At 38.3% G+C, this 18,382-nt stretch overlaps 2 protein-coding genes and 1 long non-coding RNA gene across 4 annotated transcripts; all 3 read left to right on the forward strand.

Annotated features, from left to right (window-relative positions):
• Nucleotides 1-6,131: 6,131 nt before the first annotated feature.
• On the forward strand, nucleotides 6,132-6,677 carry LOC120293795 (TMV resistance protein N-like). Its single transcript, XM_039313545.1, has one exon. It carries the CDS (start codon nucleotides 6,132-6,134, stop codon nucleotides 6,675-6,677), a length of 546 nt encoding a protein of 181 aa, XP_039169479.1.
• A 2,713-nt stretch (nucleotides 6,678-9,390) lies between these two features.
• Nucleotides 9,391-12,464, forward strand: LOC120293217 (disease resistance protein RPV1-like). The gene is made up of 3 exons (XM_039312199.1): nucleotides 9,391-10,432; nucleotides 10,528-10,815; nucleotides 10,891-12,464. Exons 1-3 carry the CDS (start codon nucleotides 9,425-9,427, stop codon nucleotides 12,100-12,102), a joined length of 2,508 nt encoding a protein of 835 aa, XP_039168133.1. The 5' UTR covers nucleotides 9,391-9,424; the 3' UTR covers nucleotides 12,103-12,464.
• A 1,186-nt stretch (nucleotides 12,465-13,650) lies between these two features.
• On the forward strand, nucleotides 13,651-18,221 carry LOC120293220. Of its 2 annotated transcripts, XR_005550957.1 has the most exons (5): nucleotides 13,651-13,919; nucleotides 14,073-14,196; nucleotides 14,291-14,352; nucleotides 14,611-14,759; nucleotides 15,773-18,221. It is a non-coding gene; the product is annotated as an uncharacterized LOC120293220 (long non-coding RNA). The 2 variants fall into 2 exon arrangements; XR_005550956.1 differs by lacking the exon at nucleotides 15,773-18,221 and having other exon boundaries at nucleotides 14,611-15,387.
• Nucleotides 18,222-18,382: the final 161 nt, after the last annotated feature.

Below are 18,382 nucleotides of genomic sequence, written 5' to 3' on the forward strand. Positions count from 1 at the left end.
AACTTCCAGGCGAACGCAGCGAAAGTTGAGAGATCTCTCTCCGTTGCGTCATCAAGTTGTTACGAGGATCAAACTCAAGACTTCCCAAGAACGAGGCAACGTGAATTGGAGAGACCACTTTTTAACTGATTTGATCGAATTGGTCTTTTATAATTTGGAATAGTAGTCCATTTCTCTTGACTGGTCAACATAAGTACTATAGATGTCATTGGTAGTCAATGCACTAGGAGAAATTAAATTGAAGGACTTCGTCACTTAAATCACTATTTCTATCATCCGTGGAAAGTATGCAAGTTAAAGCTGAAACCTTAAGTCTGTTAACAAATTTAGTGAGGTCTAATCACACAAAGATTACCCTGTTATGAGTCGACTAGATAAAGTAATTTGCCCAAATAAACTAAAATATATCAATTGTTCTATAACACATCAACTATTTGATGTCAAATTATACAATCGCCTTGGTGTATTACCTTAGATTGGGGGAGCAAAAGGAGGAGAGGCCCAAAAAAAAAAAAAAAAAAAACCAACATATTTGTATGACGTGTTATATGAGGAATTTCCGGAGGAGAATGAATAAAATATTCCAAAATATTTGAAGCAAAGAATAGCTTAATTCGCTTGAAATAATTAGTAAATGGAAAATATTTTTGTTATCGATAACAATTTATGTTTTAATATTTTGATGGACAAGGGAAATATATATTTCGTTCGTTCATTTTTGTAAGTGATTATTTTTAAAAATATATTTTTAAATTATTCATTTTTCGCTGAACAAACGGTGTTTGATACATGAGTTGATGCTCCATATATCTGTTATTTTTCTTTAGACATCCTATGATGATGAAAAGGGCTGTGAAATTGGTAGTTGTGGTAATTCAAGTCAAGCTTTGTTGATAATGACGTCACGTTTGCTTTTTGAAGAATTAATTCTTTGGTGTATGCTCATGTAAATTTTCTCAGCTTTACCGGACGGAGTTCCATAATGGAAGCAGAAATAAATGAAGACGCAATGTCAATTGAGGGGGCAATTTTGTGAAGCTGGGCAAAGAAATTTGCGAGATGAATTTGATTATGAAGAGAGAAATAGCTGAAGTCAAAGGTGCTTTATTTGGCATTTTGCCTTGTTGAATGTTTAGCCACCTAAAATGTAGCTAATTGTGATAAGATCATTTTTAACTGAATCAAGTCAATCGCCTTTCTTTTTCTTTTTAAACATAACAAACCTATAACAACCTGTGAACTCATGTATAAAAATAAATTGTTGAAAAATGTACATGTGTATTTTGGCATAATTGCGTAGACTCATTTTACCGCTTATGTAATGGATGAAATAATTGCATCACAAGATTAATGTGAGGGTTGTGGATTTTTTCATCTCCTGTGTAAATAATTGCCACCTTTCGAATTATACTTTATTTACGATAAAAGCTTACAATTATTTCCGCGAACGGCGGGAGACCAAATGGCAATTGAGTCCAATTGAACTTTGTGTGGAGCTAACACCCCAAATAAAATCATCTCTTTTGTTACTTTGACCGCTTAAATCATCCAATATTATTATCATATAATTTCTCAGTAGTTGACTTCTAGCGCTCCTCGACGCATGCTCCCTAGTGGCCTTAACAACCGGCCTATTATTCCCATTGGCTATAAGGAGTCACTATTTCTTCATTTAGAAGTAAAATAGGCTTAGGAACAAATATAATCGATGCAAATAGAATAATAAACTGGTGGCCTTTCGTTTTCACTTTCAGAAATCTTCCTCTGCGCGTGCTCGCACTTTGCCTTCTAGAAATTATCCTAGGAGTTTGCGCGGGTAGAAGGAACAAAGTCTTATATGCATCCAGTGTGTATGAGCTTGCTTCATCTTAGCTATTAGATTATGTGGATGTTCATATTATTTAACATGCCGAATTTTATCTAAGGAGGCACTAGGATAAGGGTCGAGATTAGGATCCCGTGATTTACGAAATGATTGAATTGCATAATTTAATTAAATGCAAATCTGTGGTAGAAAAAATTGCATACAAGGCCAATGGATTCCTTTGCCTCTTCCTTCTCCCTTCTTGTTTCCCGACTTGAAGTGCATGTATGAGAAGCCAATTTTTTAAGTGAAGTTAATCCTCGATATTTATAAAGTATTTCACATATGTCCGCTTTACATCGGGATAAGTACACTAATGGTGGCATAAGTTGTGTACGGCGCTCACTTTGGTGCCAAAAGTTTCTGTCGGATCACTTAAGTGCCAAAAATTTTGAAAAACGCTCACTTTGGTGCCAACGCTGACAAAATTGACCGGAAATCTGACGTGGCATTTTTTTTTATTAATTTTTGAAGCTGACGTGGCTCGTCGGAGAGTTGAGTCAGCATCCAAACACCAAAACGACATTGTTTGGCATCTTTCCCCCAACTTTGAAACCCTAATCCCCAAATTGAGAGAGAGGGAAGGCTCGTCTTCGTGTCTTCTTCTTCCTCGAAGACCCACACTAGCAATGGCACCAGCATGGCACCAGCAACAGCACCGGCAGCACACCAGCAGCGACACCAGCAACGCACCAGCAGCAGCAGCGCACCGGCAGCACCTTCGACCCATCTTCTTCATCCTCCTCCTCCGCCCTCGCCTTCGATTTTTCCTGCAACAATCTCAGTCTCTCCTCGCTCACCTGGTCGAGCAACTACAATGGTGGCTGAGCGACGGTGGCCGAGCAGCGATGGTGGCCGAGTGACAGTGGCCGAGCGACGGTGGCTGAGCGGCGGAAACCCTAATTTCAATCCCCATGTGAGCTAAACGGCGTCATTTCCGTGAAGCCATCCATGTAGGATGGCAAAACGACGTCGTTTTCTTAAGGAGGACCGAAAACGACGTCATTTAAAGGCCTATCGATTTTATTTTTTTAAAAAAAAGCCACGTAATCATTTTCGCTGGAATCTTTCGCCAGTGGCTAGAATCTTTTCGCTGGTGGCATCAAAGTGATCGTTTTTCTCCGATTTGGCACTTAAGTGATCCAACGGAAACTTTTGGCATCAAAGTGAGCGCCGTACACAACTTATGGCACCATTAGTGTACTTATCCCGCTTTACATCTATACAATTTCATAATGTTAGATCTCAAACTCGGTGCCCACTTTGAATATGACATAATAACATGTTCAAGACATGATGACATTATTAACATGTTAAATATGGTGCCAACTACTCTAGGAAGAAAATTTAAGATGTAAAATTGCCCCTTCACAATAGAGAATCTCATCTTAAAAAAAAAAAAAAAAAAAAAACACACTTTAGAGAATGTCATTTCCTTATCTATTCCATCAGATTCTATATATACTTTTTCAAATAATATCGACAACCGAATGCACCTTTTTCAATGGTATCAAAGATTCAAAGCCATCTATTAGAGTAGTCATCACCTCGATTAAGTTCTCAATTTTGGCAAAAATAGTCTGTTTAATCATATCTCAGATCAACATTAAAAAATTCAATAAATGACATTTGCCGCATGAATGCCAAGAATATTTTTTAAAAAATGAAGTTGGTTTTGTTGAAAAATAAATTATCATCAAACCAATATAATATCATTGTCAAATAGTTAAAGAAGAGAGGAATTGGATGCTGCGATATAATTTATGTCAAAATCGTACACTATAAGATAGCCAAATATCACGGGCCGATCGAAAACCTCTTGGACATGCTTTCTTTCGGGCCGTGACACAAGCATATTCGTTGGTATCTTAAAAAATAAATGTCTTACAAAGCATGCCGCTCAAGTACGTCATCACTGCCGCATAGCTCATAGGGTTTAGAATATAAGACAAGTTGCATTACATTTTAATGGCGTTTTGACGGAACCACAAAATAAGGTCATCACGCTGAGACAATTACCGTCACCATCATCAAGACTGAAATGTAATCTCATGGATTTTCAAGAAAATTATCCAAATAGTCATAAATCTATTACACCTTTACCAATTTAGTTTTAAACATTTTAATTTTATCAATTGATTCTTAAATATTTTCATATTTTACCAATTGAATTCATCTAATCAATTTTAGTTGGAATTCGCTGACATGGACGCCGATTGTCCTATTTGGTACGATCGGCACTAACGTAGATTCTTTTTAATAATATTTTGATATTTTTCTAAATTTTCAATAAATTTTAAAATTCTTTATCATTATCTTTTATTTTTTTCCCGTGTTTTTCTTCCTTTGCTGATGATCTTCGCTCACTGCGCAGTCTGCCTCCTCGGCCCCGCCAGTTGCAGGCAAGGGTCACGGCGTCGTGAGTGGAGCTCGAACTCATGTGGCCATGAGCTTGAAACTCAAGTGTCCATGGCCACGAGCTCTATATCTCGTGTCCATGTCTGCAAGAGCCTTGAGCTCTCATGGCGCGCCGCGAACTCGAGCAGACGAGGGTTGTGGCGTCATGAGTACTGAGCTCAAGCAGCCATGGCTAGGAGCTCAACATCCAGCAGTCAAATGGCTCAGTGAGCTTGAAGCTCTAGTGTCCATGGCCACGAGCTCCAAATCTCGTGTCCATGGCCGCAAGCCTTGAGCTCGAGGCTGCGTGAGAGAGAGAGAGAGTTACGGGGCGAGTTTTCTGGCTGAGTGCAATGTTGATGAAGGTGGCAGCAAGGTGGACAAGGGGAGGCCAGCCCCAATAGATCGAAAACCTTCAAGAACGTCCCCCAAAAAAGAACAGGAAAAAATTAATCCTCGAACAAATCCCATTAAACGTTTTAAGAAAATCGTGGAAAAAGAGAGAGAGAGAGACATTGGAATGTTTCTCATGGATGCATGAGGCGGTCGTGGTTGCGGTCGAAGAAGGCGACGTGCTTCTGCAGAACGTACTTCTCCACACTATCACCTGAAATAACAATGTCCAAACCCATTCCCAGATTCACCGAAAGGTCAAAACACAAACGCTCGTGCTGCTTAACAGGGGAAGCGGGCCGCGCTCACAATCACACAGACTCACCACGCTGTGAGGGGCTTTGCCCGCGGCCGGCGATGGCCAAGAATGGGCAAATATTAAAATAATATTATAATTGTTGCTGGAATCTTTCAAGAGCAGGAAGGAACGTGAAACTTGCAAAACTTGAACGTGAAGGAAAACAAGACAGCCCACAATTGTTGACTCTTAGCCAAGAAGAAAAGTTCAACTTCAGCTCTTGCATGTTGAAGTCAATGGCGGTAGAATTCAGGCGGTGAAGTCCTGGCGGGGGAAGATGTCTATAAATAGGGCTTGGGAGTGCAAAAGGCAGGCAAGGCCACACGAGATAAAGAGAGATTAAGAAAGAGAGAGAGAGTCTCTTCAGATAGAAATCAAGGTGTGAGCCTCAGGAGACACTGCAGCCTCAGTAGCTCTGTGTGAGCGAGTTATCCCTCCGTGATCGAGAAGGGAATAAAATAGAAAGCTGAGTGTATGCATGTATCAGCTAGTGTGCTTGAGTGTGTGTATGTATCAATTAGTTTGATTTTAGTATTTTAACACTTCCGCATATTTTGTAAGCTGCACACTCTACGATTAATATCAGAGCAAAGGGTTGCATACCCTACAAGAATGCCCCATTTAGAGTGACCGTCAGCCAAGCTTTTCGCTTTTAGTTTTAATCCTTTCTTATCGCAAAGCGCTTCAAACGCGCGACTCCGGCAGTCTCTTTTCCCCCTTGGTGCGATTACCCCTCCTAAATGACCAAACTGCCCTCTCTTCTTGACGAATTTCCATAAAATAATATCCGGACTCTGAAAAATCCCCTGTTCTTCCCTCAGTCTCTCCCCTCCACCAATCGGTCACCGCAAGCCTTCGCCACCTCGCCACTGCGCCGCCGTTGCTGTCGCCGTCGACGTCGTATCCCCTTCCCGTGCCGTCAGCCCTTGTCGTCGAGGAAACACGGAAGGGGAGAGAGAGAGAGAGAGAGAGAGAGAGAGAGAGCTGTGCATCACCTTTCACCTTCAAGCAACGAGTGGGGAGTGGAGGAAGGCTGCAGGTAACTTCCAGGCGAACGCAGCGAAAGTGAGAGATCTCTCTCCGTTGCGTCATCAAGTTGTTACAAGGATCAAACTCAAGACTTCCCAAGTCACTGGGCAGACTCAATTCGGGGATCCATCACTCCGTCTTGCTACTAGGATGAAGAGAAAGAGGGAGGGAGAAGGGAGGGCGACGGTAACTGGGACGGGCAGTAGCCATGATGGCGGATCGGAGAGGGGTTACGAAGTGTTCTTAAGTTTCAGAGGGCCCGACACCCGCTTAACCATGGCTGATTGTCTCTACAATGACCTGATCTGTGCGGGGATCCGCGTTTTCAAAGACAATGAAGAGCTCCGATTTGGGGAAGAGATTGAAGGTGGCCTCTTGCAAGCGATCAATGACTCCAGAATTTACATCCTGATTTTCTCCAAGGACTACGCCTCAAGTAAGTGGTGCCTTCGTGAACTGGCACGCATAGTGGAGCTAAAGAGAGCTAATGCTGAGAAAGTGATCCTCCCTGTATTTTATGATGTGGACGTGGATGATGTCAAGCTTAAGACTAAGTTATATCGGAAAGCCCTTCGGAAGCACAAGAGCGACTACGGGAAGGATTTAGTAAAGAAGTGGAAGAAGACTTTAAGAAAGGTTGCTAGAATTAGAGGAAGGAAGCTAAAAGATCACGGGTATTATTTGCTTCTCCATTGACTTTATTTTCTTTGTTGAGATTTTCAATTTCTCGTTCCTTTAAAAAATAACTATTCGGTTTGCTGCTGTCCAACCTTATGTAACGTATGGTTGGATTTGACGCTATGAGGAGCCAAAAATATTGCTCAGAGGGCGAGGTTTCTTGCACAAATTGACTTTTCCCTTTTAATATCAAGTTTTTATAACAATTAAAGTTAAGGTATAGCAACTTAATTAATTAATTAATCTATAATGCCAAAAAACCAAGATATCCATTAAGATCTAAGATATGTTAAAATAGTAAGACCATATATATGTGAAAAATAAAAAAATTAAGTTTATTAACTTCAATTGCATTCCGTACATGAAATTAAGGACTTTTGGTGTAATTTTCCTTAACCCTATGCCTATAATGTTTTCCTGAAAAATTAGATTGAGTTTGATGTTAGATCTTTCTGTTTTTGTTACATTAAGGAAACATAGAGAAATTATGGCATAGACTTAGTCTATCGCAGTCTATGCGATATCCAAAAACTTACGGCCAAGAGTAAGAAACCGATCCTTGTGGTTTTGGTTTCAGCCCTAGAGAATTCATATGCTTTGCTGATGTTTCCCTTGAAATAACCGGCTAATTACGGTGGCACCACCGAGTTACACAAAAATAACGGAGATTTTTATGATGATAGTTTTTTAACCCCATAAGAGGAAACTATAGGTTATGGTTTTTCTATTTGGTTTGAGTATACAAGACCGAACATTGCAAAGATCTTTGTGCCATTACGCAAAAGAACCAAAAAAAAAAAAAAAAAAAAAGGATCTCTGTAACTGTTAGAGGTCTTCCAGTATATTTTTTATTAGAGTAATTCTTGATTAGTTTGCGACGGACTGACTTAGGTCCAGGTGTATTATCAATCTTGGGCTTTTGTTTTCACTGTGGTGGGGCAAGGGTCAAAGGCTCCTCTAGTGGCCAATTGTGCGTAGACAAGATGTGCAACCTTAAACTGAATATTATTCTATAGTGATTTATAGTAGAATGTTAAAACATAAAAATTGGTTCTTGCTGTTGCTTTAAGCATGGACCTATTCATGGCCCCATATCTTGATTAACCAAAAATTCACCTAAGGGACTTCCAAGTAGTTGTAGCTATGGTTGGAGAAATTTAAAAGCCTCTAGAAAATGGATAAGTACTTTAACAATTGTAAATTACCTTGAGATATGTAGCTACCCTTATCCTGGTTTGTGATAGTTTTACTATAAACCCTAGCCGTTACTCTCTGCTTACTCACATCCTTCTTCATTAAACCTTACTGTTTCTATCTTTCGTTAAACGCATTAATAGTTTCAACCCTCGAGAACGGGAAGGGCTAGCCTATTACTATCCATGCCCAACTTGTTTCGTGCAACATTCCCAGGGAGGCAATTGTTTTGAGAAAAAATTTCCTCAAAAAATTTGCCACATCCAAGGCAGGCCACCGCGGGGCGCGGATTTCCCATGCTCCATGCCCATCCCTAATTTTTAAATTATCGGTTTTCATATGATTTTATCGACTTTAATTTGTGTCTTACCAACTTTTTTCCATTGTTTTACAAACTAGTTTTAGCTTACCGGCTTTTATGTAAATCATTTACTAAGTTTATTAGATTGTTTGCCGATTTACAACTTCTGCACAACTTACCATATTGTTTACTCCACATCTCAAAATTACCAAATCCTGTACCGAATTACTAACTCTAAATTAACTAATTTCTAATTAAGTTAATAACTAGTTTAAGCTACACATTCTTATTTGAGCTACTTATCAATATTTATTATTTGTTTCAAAACAACCAACCTTCATAAGCTTTCGTTAATAACGCACCAACTTTTATTTGCACAGGTTACGAACATTATTAGGCAACGAAATCTATTGTTAAATTACCAATCCTAAGTTGAGTTACTCACCAATTTATTCCGATTAAAGTTCCAACTAGTTTGCAGTTACCAATATTATAAAAAGAATGGGTAACCTAAAATTATTTCTAACTTATTTGGAGAAATGTTTGTTGGCAACTCGAATCAAGGTTGATATAGATTCCAGAAAATCTTCCTCATTTTCGGTTAGTATTCTATTCCATGGGTACGTTAAGAAAAATGCTTTTGAGAGATTATTCTTGTTTCCTATATTCAAGGCAATTGCGAGTGAGATTTTTTATTTTCCATTAACCTTCAAACTCATCCCTATCGCTTGAAGAGATTATCAAGACCGAGTTTACCGAGGACTTGATATTTAACCAAATTTCTAGAGGTCTCGCTCTTAGCTGTGTGCGACAAGAAGAAACCAACCGGTGTGAAAAAGTATAAAATGAAGTGGAGGCATAATTATCAAATTAGTTCTAAATTTATTGTGCATGACATTTGAGCACAAGACATTTTAATTTTGTTAATGTGGTCATAAGTATTTGCGTGAAATTTTAATGTAATCTTTTTGCTCAATTGCCACAAGAAATTACTAACATGACGTCCATTCATCACTGTTGTCCTATGTGGCAAGTTGACGTGGACAATTTTACTTGAAATGACATCCTGCATAGATTGCCACTTTAGCAATTTTCGGTGGATATTGACTGCAAGGGCTACATTGAAATTTTGTGTAAAAGTTTTGGACAATATTATTAAAATTGAAAAGTTTATAATTGAATTGATATTCACACAATAAATTTAACACTGATTTTGGACAATATTTTGCCTGATCATTTGGTGGGAATTAAGGATCGAACGGATGAGATTATGAAGCAATTAGATCTAGAAGCTTTTGATGTAAGGTTTATCGTGATTCATGGTATGGGTGGCATCGGAAAGACGACACTGGCTAAGACTGTCTTCAGACAAATCTCCTCTCAATTTCAGAGATATTGCTGCTTTCTTAAGGATGTTCAGACTCATGATATAATAAACTTACAAAAGAAATTGTTGTCCGACATTCTCCATTTGAGTTGCATAGACCTATGCTTCATTGATGAAGGGGTTGACATGATCAAGACGAGATTTCATGACAAGAAAGTTCTCATTATTCTTGATGACATTGACAGTCGAGACCAAATCATGAGACTTGCCGGCGAGCCCAACTGGTTTGGTGGGGGCAGTAGAATCATCATAACAACTAGGAATATTGAATTCCTTGTAAACGAAGGTGAGGATGACAATGTCCCAGCCTCTAATAACGGACAATTTTCATTCTACAATATGTCGGAGATGAATTCACATGATGCTCTTCAACTTTTTTGTAAGCGTGCCTTGGGATGTGCCAAGCCTCCATATAATTACGTGGATATTGCAAATAAGCTAATCAATACACTTGGAGGACTTCCATTGGCTCTCGATGTTGTAGGTTCCACACTTTGCGGAAAATCCCAAAAGACATGGGAAGACGTCCTACATAAGTTAAATACTGTGATGAATGAGGATGTGAAGAAGAAGTTGATGATAAGCTACGAAGCATTGGATGCTAAGCAACAACATATTTATCTTGATATTGCATGTTTCTTCATTGACAAAAATAAAACAATTGCAATGAAATATTGGGACGCGGTCTTTGGGTATCCTACTGAAATCAAAGTCAAGACCCTCACATATATGTCTCTAATACAGATCATGGACAATGATATTTTATGGATGCACGATCAACTTAGAGACCTCGGAAGGGATATTGTCCACTCGGAAAGCTGCAACATACATCTAAGGAGTAGCAGATTGTGGTCACCTAGGGATGCCTTCCATGTAGTGCATAGAAAAATGGTAATTTTTACCTTTAAATATTTTCCTTATCCTTCCATTAGGATCATTAGTCATATTGACACATGTACTCATTAGTTGCTACTTTTATCTTCTAGGGAACTGAGAACATAGTAGGCCTCAATCTTGGCACACCTAAACCTGACGCAGCATACAAATTTAAACGTAAAGAATTTAAGAGGTTGGTTAACCTTAGGTTCCTTCAATTGGACCATGGAAACTTTAAAGGAGACTTTAAAGATCTTTTCTCAGAGTTAAGATGGCTCTCTTGGAGCAACTGCCCTTTAGAATTCCAAGCAACCAACTTTGGGTTGAAGAACCTAGTGGTTGTCATGCTTTCGGGGAATAACATTAACGAAGACTGGGAAGGATGGTGTCAAATCATGGTATGATCTCATGACATACTTTTGTATTACATTTACTCTTCTTCTTTTCTAAGATTCAACTCAATTGCTTTATAGGTAGCAAAACAATTGAAAGTCCTACAACTCGAGGATTGTCCATCCCTTAGAAAGACGTGCAAGTTCTACGCAATCTCGCAATTGGAGAGATTGATTCTTATATGCTCTCAACTAAGAAAGATTGACAAGTCCATCGGCAATTTGCAGCATCTTGATTACCTAAAAATAATGTCTGAAGCTATTAAGTCACTACCAAAGTCCATTCGCCGTCTAAAATCTTTGACAAAGCTAAGAATAGAAGCTAAAATAATCTCAGTTTTGCCTCACTCAATTGGCAATTTAGTGAAGCTGAAGCATCTAATCTTGAATTGTCAGGAACTTCAAAAGCTTCCCGACTCTATTGGAAAATTGGAGTCACTACTTAAGCTAAGTGTCAAATGTTCAAAAATCCGGGAATTACCTTATACTATTGGAAATTTAGAAAGGTTAAGAGTTTTACGCATCTCAGTTTGCGAGCTAGAAAAGCTACCATACTCAATTGGGAGGCTCCAATCATTGGTCAAGTTGGATTTGAGCTTTTCAAGAATTAGGAGCTTACCTGATTGCATTGGAAATCTCAAAAAGTTGAAGATACTAGATTTGAATTCTAGCCACATAAGTGAACTTTCGAAAACCATAGGAATGTTGGAAAATCTAGAAGAGTTACATGCTCAATTTGTACATCTAATGGGGGAAATTCCAAGTGAAATTGGGGCACTATCCTCATTGAAAATTCTAGAATTATCCTATGGCTGCTTTAGTGGATTGCCGACAACCATCAATCAGCTTACAAATCTGCAAGAACTTAATTTAGAGGGCTGTAATTCAATCCAACAGCTGCCGGAGCTTCCCAAGAGTCTCACGTGTTTAGCCTTTTCAGCAAATTCGTTGACCACGATCCCTGACTGCTCAAACCTAACCAATTTAGTTGACCTTGAGATAATCGGAACATCAATCCAAGAACCTAACATAGAGGGCATTGTGAGACTACCTACTCTGTGGCATTTGACTTTGTGCATCGGAAAAATGGCCTTGCCCGATTTTAGTTCCCTCTCTCATTTACGAAGTCTCTCCATAAGTTGTGCTGAGCCCCAATCTCTTATCGGACTCCCATCTAGCCTTCAAGTGTTAAATTTATACAATGTGCAATCACCAATAGATTGGTCAGTCTTTTCCAACTTGGAGAATTTGTCGAAGCTGTTTGTTTATGGATATTCACTAGGAGAGATTTGATTCGAGGTGCTTGGAGAGCTACGGAAATTCAATGAATTGTTGATGGAAGACTGTCCATTGTTGAAGACGTTATCCATTCTAACTAGCCTGAAGAAGATCCAGAGTTTGTCCCTGCGCCAATTGCCTCTGCTAACTGAGATTCAGGGTTTAGGAGAATTGAAATCATTGCGGGCTTTGTTTATCTCAGGCTGCAATTCTGTCAAAAGCTTAAGCGAATCTGATCGTTATAATCTACAGAATCTGAAAAGTTTGATGTTCTATGGATGTGAATCATTGGAGAGTGTGTTGGGTGTGCCAAAATCTTGTCAACTCATGGTTGGTGCTTGCCCGAGGTTCAATAGAGATGGATAAGATACGTATCATTTGATTGGCAAAGATTGTCGATGATGGTAAGTCCATAGAACTAGATTTTATTTTTTGTTGTGTCCTATTTTGTGAGTTTTCCTTCAGCTAACCTTTCATCTTGGTTCTAGAACCACCTCTTGCATTTGTTCACCTTGTTGTCTCTAAGGGAAAATCCTCTTTCGTGTATAATGAACGTGTGATGCTTTGACTTACCTCGACTTGACAATGTTGATACTTAGTTGGTTTATGTTGCACACCAGCATAAAGTCGGGATTGACATGCTTCGCGGCACCTATTTTGCTTACAAAAAATGGATAAAGTGGAAGGGAACTTTTAGATAGTAAGCACACTAAAGATTCTGAAAAATGCTAGGTTTTGTTGTAAGGCTGAGGTGGTTGAGACTTGAGAGTACTAATCTCACCTTATGGAGTGTTTCTAATACTAGCAGAGAACAATCATGATTTGTGAGGACTGAAATAAAGGAATTAATGCTTGGTTAGTGGAAGAGTGAATCGTTGATACCTATTATGCAATATGAGTGATTTAGTTATTTCCCTTCATGAAGAATTGGAGGTGTTTCTCTAGTTACTTTTGAACTAAGGTGGAGAAGCTTCAAGTCTTGAGTCATGGTGTGATTTGTGAACTATCTTTCTTCATTCTAGTAATTAGCCATTTATGTGTGAAATTCGTCTGGGAGACAATTGATATTGGAGTAAACTTGTCGATATGGTCAAACCACCATTTCGTTGAAGACTGGGTTTAGCTGCATCGAGTTGTGCATTCTGCAATTTCTGGTGTTAGGAAAGAGCACCTTTGTGTTGTTGAAGACTAGGTTTTGTTTATTTTTTCAGCTGACTTATTGCACCTTTCCTCATCTCTCTCTCCCTCTTTCTGTGCTAAGGTTACTGTTAAGTTGTTAAATAAACCTGTTTGATTTTTGTGTCTATCATTTTTACATTTATTGATAAAATGTTTTTGCACAAGCTCCTCCAAGACCATGGTGAAATGTTCTTTTACATGGATGTCTAGGCTTTGGCAAGACATACTGTTGGTGCTATAACAACGACTTGTTCTCTTCAATCCATATCAGTAAAAGGCAGAGTTGTCGCTAAGTACATTGGTACATTTTAGCTAGCTATAAGAGGCTTCTTTTGAACTACATGAATGTTTATTGAGTTCCAGTATGTAATTTTTTTTATTGAACTTTGTTATTTGCATACATTTCACAATTTTGTGCTTTCTTCTTTTGCTTTTGTATGCATTTAATAGAGGTCCCTTCATCTATGCCAGTAGTCGATATATGATAACTAGCAGCAGCAATGAGGATCCTACCACTGCAGTTAATGTAGAGGCCAAGTTAACCAATGAAGATTCTCCTATAACCAATCAAGAGGCCAAGTTAAAATGGTTCTTGAGTTTTCTCATGCATGAATGAGAGAATCCTCTATGAAGATTAAGAGAAAGATTAAGATGTAAGATATTTGAAGTTTTTCTCTACTAGAAATTTGAAATTTGTGATCAAATGTCTACTGGATTATCTATTATGCACATTGACGGCATTGATTTTGTGAGCAAACTAGAGAAATTTTGAATATTTGAGAGTAATGGCAATTTTAAAATTACAGGTTTGGATATATTCTTGAAGGCAGTGGCTATAGCACCTTGCCTTCTCTTTTTTCATGAATTTGATTCCATTGTGCTGAAGAGGGGGCATGATAGTACAGGGGTCACCAACCATGTCATCAATCAGTTAGTTTCTTGCATTCAATGGCACTTATAAAGTGATCATGTGAAATATAGTTGATGGTATGACTAAAAAATGACATGTTATTCATTGGTGCAGTTTTTTACCGAATCAGATGGTGTTGAAGTTTTAAGCGGTGTGTTTGTGTTGGCTGGAACAAGGTAATAATTTCGTCTTACATGGTAACAAAAAGTACTCTCTTTCCATAGCACACTAACTGTAAATTGCTATTGGAAATTGCACTTATATGAAGCATTTAATATGGAGACTACGTAATAACCTTCAAAGCGGACTATTAAATGCTAGACATGACTTTTCCTTGATTTAGAGTTGTTTAACTTCGGATACACAGTATTGGATAAACTACATATATATCAAAGAAGGTAATTAACGGCATGATTACTTGAATTACTTTTCAGTTGCTAAAGTAGCTTACAAGAAGTGTAGTAAACTGGTCTTGAGCCTCTTGAACAACATCAATGGATGTCGATCATTTCAGTTTTGAGTGTGCCAAAATCTTGTCAACTCATCCTCATTGACTGCCCAAAGCTCAATAGAGATGGATAAGGTATGTATCATTTGATTGGCAAAGATAATCGATGATGGTAAGTCCATAGAACTAAAGTTCATTTTTTGCTGCATCCAGTTTGTGAGTTTTCTTTTAGCTAATCTTTCATCTTAGTTTTGGAACCACTGCTTGTATTCATTCATCCTGTTATCTTTGAGCAAAATTCCTTGTTTGCATGTCATGAACATGCAGTACTTTCACTTGCCTCCATGGTGGTGATACTTAGTTTGGTTTATGTTGCGCATCAGCATAATGTTGGGGTTGACATGCTTCGTAGCACATAACTTGGCTAAATAGCAATCACACTGAAGATGCTAACAAATGCTATGTTTTGTTGAAAGGCAGAGGTTATTGAGAGTACTGGTCATACCTTATGTAGTGTTTTTTCAATTTCACTACAGAATAATCATGATTTGTGAGGAATGAATTAAAGGAATTAATGCTTGGTCAGGGAAAGAGTGAATTGCCGATACCTTTTATGCTATATGAGTGACTTAGTTACTTCCTTCATGAAGAATTGAAGGTGCTTTTCTAGTTACTTCTGAACTTCATTTTGTTTGTTTGTTTGTTTGCTATTTGTTCATTCTCTCCCATCTTAAATTACCAAACATAGTTGGGGAAGATGTTGCAATTCACCTGATAAGGCATTTACGTTCTTGAACTATCATTTGTTGTGCAAATGACATGTCTTTTTTTTTTTTTTTTTTTTTTTTTGGAATCCTTTTGTTGTTTTGAGCTGGGTCTCGGGAATTTGATGACTCTTAACTCATTCACGAATTAAATAAGGCAAATGCAATAACCTCAGTTGCTCCCTTTTACATGAATTTTGTTTCCTGCAATTCTAGAGATTGAATTGGGATTATCATTTTGCACAATCAAAGATCACTGTCAGCTTTACTCTACATCCGATGCTGATGGTTATAGTTGCAATTTTCAAATACTCCCATTCTTAAAGTAGAAGTTTTGCTTCTCTGGCCATAATTATTAGTTTTTTTTTCATCCTATTTATGCAGAGTCTTGGAATGCAGTCAACTATTCCTATTGAAATGTCTTCAGATGTAACGGTGGGGATCTACATGAGCAACTTAAAGTTGTTTGCCGGCCAAAGTTTGTGTGGTTAATAGTCTTATTCTGCTTAGGCATTCAATGGGTTAATGTATTGAGCATTGACCTTAGCTTTTGTTTGCTGAAGTACTTATTTTTCAATACTCATATTTAGCTTAATCAAAGTTCATAATTTGTTTCATAGACCTTGGTAAATCAATCAAGTAGTGGACATGTTGGGGGACTAAAACTTGAAAGATCTGCGACTTCCTTTCATATTCTCGAGTGTGCTTCCCACATACTTCACATTGTTTGATCGCTTAATTCACTTTTTCTTGGTGGATGAGGAATTCATTATTTTGTTGGAAAAGGGAGTAGCTCCTTGTACTCAACACGTGTGAGGATCCTATTATTGTTTTATGAGTGTCTTCCCCGATTGAGTATCTAGACGAGCAATACTAATCTCTGTCATAGGTTCCTAAGTGTCTGTTTCCCATTGGGTGCCTTACTTTTCATGTAACATCAAAGTCATTATATGGTGGTGAGTTGTCTAATCCTCTTTTTGCTGATCGACAATGTAGTGAAGGGAGCTTGTGGTTAGACTCTGCAAAATTTCAATGAGATAATGGGATTGCTTGAGATTTTGGGGTTTAACTACCTAACATTGTTTCCCTGATGCATTCTTGTAAGTGAGCTAAATTATGCATGGATTTTATTCAAGGAAGCTTGTATAACTGCATTGATTGTGTCTGATCTCTCTCTATCTCTCTGTCTCTTTGTCTCTGTCTCTGTCTCTGTCTCTGTCTCTCTATCTCTCTGTCTCTCTCTCTCTCTCTCTCTCTGTGCTAATAATGTGGTTAATATTAACTTGTTAAATAAAATTATTTGATCTTCATATCTATCATTCTTACCTTTGCTGATGAAGTGTTTTTGTGCAAGCTCCTCAAAGGCCATGGTCAAATGTTCTTTTACATGGACGTACGGCCTTTGGCAAGACATGCATTGTTAGTGCAGCAATAGCAGCTTGTTCTCTTCAATCCATATCAGTGAAAGGGCTGAACTGTTGGATAAGTACATTGGAACTTCTGAGCAAGCTGTAAGAGGCTTCTTTTCAACTACAGCGATGTTGATTGAATTCCATTGTGCAATCTCACATCTAAATTTGTTATCAACTCCATGTCTATATCAAATGCCAAGCAAAAATAACTGATTTTGAGAAGTGGTTAGACATAGTCGCTACTCTGCAGGCCAAGAAGAGTTCTGATAAGGTTTGTTGTCTCGCACAACTCTTTCTTCTGACTGTGTAAACTAGTCAAGATTTGGATTGGGTATTGTTCAATTCCATGGTCACCATCTTATTTGCGGCTCTTTGACAGATCCATGTCCTGAGGAGATTTAGTCCAACAACAACATAATAAGTGGGTGACCTGAGGATTCTCATTGACTTTGCTATATCTAGTATTGATTTGTCTGCATCCTTCTTTTTTCTTTTTGTATATTGGCTATTTTAAATCACTCCCAAGGCAATCGCTAGTGGTGCCATATGGTTCCATGTGGTTTTCATCTTATAAGCGGCTAATATCCCTTGCCTTCTTTAGATAGAGTCCTTCCCCGTCTCTTTCATACCAACTAACTAGCATGCAAGAACTGTAGTTTGACAATCTTGTTCTCGTCTGTTCACTAGTCTCTGCGCAAGTGGTGAATTGTACATCCCAATACTTTCTGCCATCAACAAAGTTTCCTGCTCGTGTGCTGTCATTTGCATATCTCTATAGTGAACAAGAATCTGCTAGAATTATCTTGCACTAGTCCTTCATAAAACCAACTACGAGGTAGCCAGGCATCTCAGCCTCTCTGCCAAAACACAGAGCGTGCAAGTAGTACTATGTCCTCCCTTCATCTCTCCTACCTCGATCTGTCTCTACACTGAGGTTTTCTCCCTCAAATAGGCTACAACCTTTAAACCCCCCTTGGCAATGTTGCATAAATAAGGTGTGCTATCTCTCTCAATGCAAAAATCTAGGATTTGAATTGATCAATCATTTCAAATTGGGGCACCTTGATGCAACAATTACTTAACCTCACCACTCCATTCGACCATAGAGATATCCTCTTTTTTAGGCTCTAGATTATTTGATACTGAACTAGGAACCTGCATTATGATTGAAGTAAACTGGCTGATTGGAAAGCTCCCATTTTTTGGCATTCACCTTTCCAACCTGCAAGTTTGTACTTGGGTAGCTCAATTGTTGGATCCCAAATTGTTTTTGACCCAAGAGGAATGTTTAGATGTGCTATAGCAAAGTGACCTCTTATCGAGCATGCCATTATATGTGGGCAACGAGCATGTGTCCATATTACTGAAAGATTGAACTGTAGCCTTAGAACTGGAATTTAAGATTGAAATTCAAGCTAAATGCTTCTCGGTGCATGTATTGTAACTGAGTATACTTATTGGATATCTATCGAACTCATGCTATTGACTGTTGAGGCTTTTTACGAAGTAAACTTGTTACTCATAAACAGATCATATTTATCCAATATAGAGTCATTTCTCATTTTATCGCCTGAAGTTCTTC

Source organism: Eucalyptus grandis, chromosome 5 (assembly GCF_016545825.1).
Source record: "Eucalyptus grandis isolate ANBG69807.140 chromosome 5, ASM1654582v1, whole genome shotgun sequence".
NCBI lineage: Eukaryota > Viridiplantae > Streptophyta > Magnoliopsida > Myrtales > Myrtaceae > Eucalyptus > Eucalyptus grandis.

Excerpts from the sequence above, each read along its gene's own strand:
- LOC120293217 (XM_039312199.1), top strand. The coding sequence starts at position 9,425 with ATGAAGCAATTAGATCTAGAAGCTTTTGATGTAAGGTTTATCGTGATT. Across the intron at positions 10,433-10,527 it reads ATGTAGTGCATAGAAAAATG|GGAACTGAGAACATAGTAGG; the intron begins GTAATTTTTACC and ends TTTATCTTCTAG. Across the intron at positions 10,816-10,890 it reads AAGGATGGTGTCAAATCATG|GTAGCAAAACAATTGAAAGT; the intron begins GTATGATCTCAT and ends ATTGCTTTATAG.
- LOC120293795 (XM_039313545.1), top strand. The coding sequence starts at position 6,132 with ATGAAGAGAAAGAGGGAGGGAGAAGGGAGGGCGACGGTAACTGGGACG.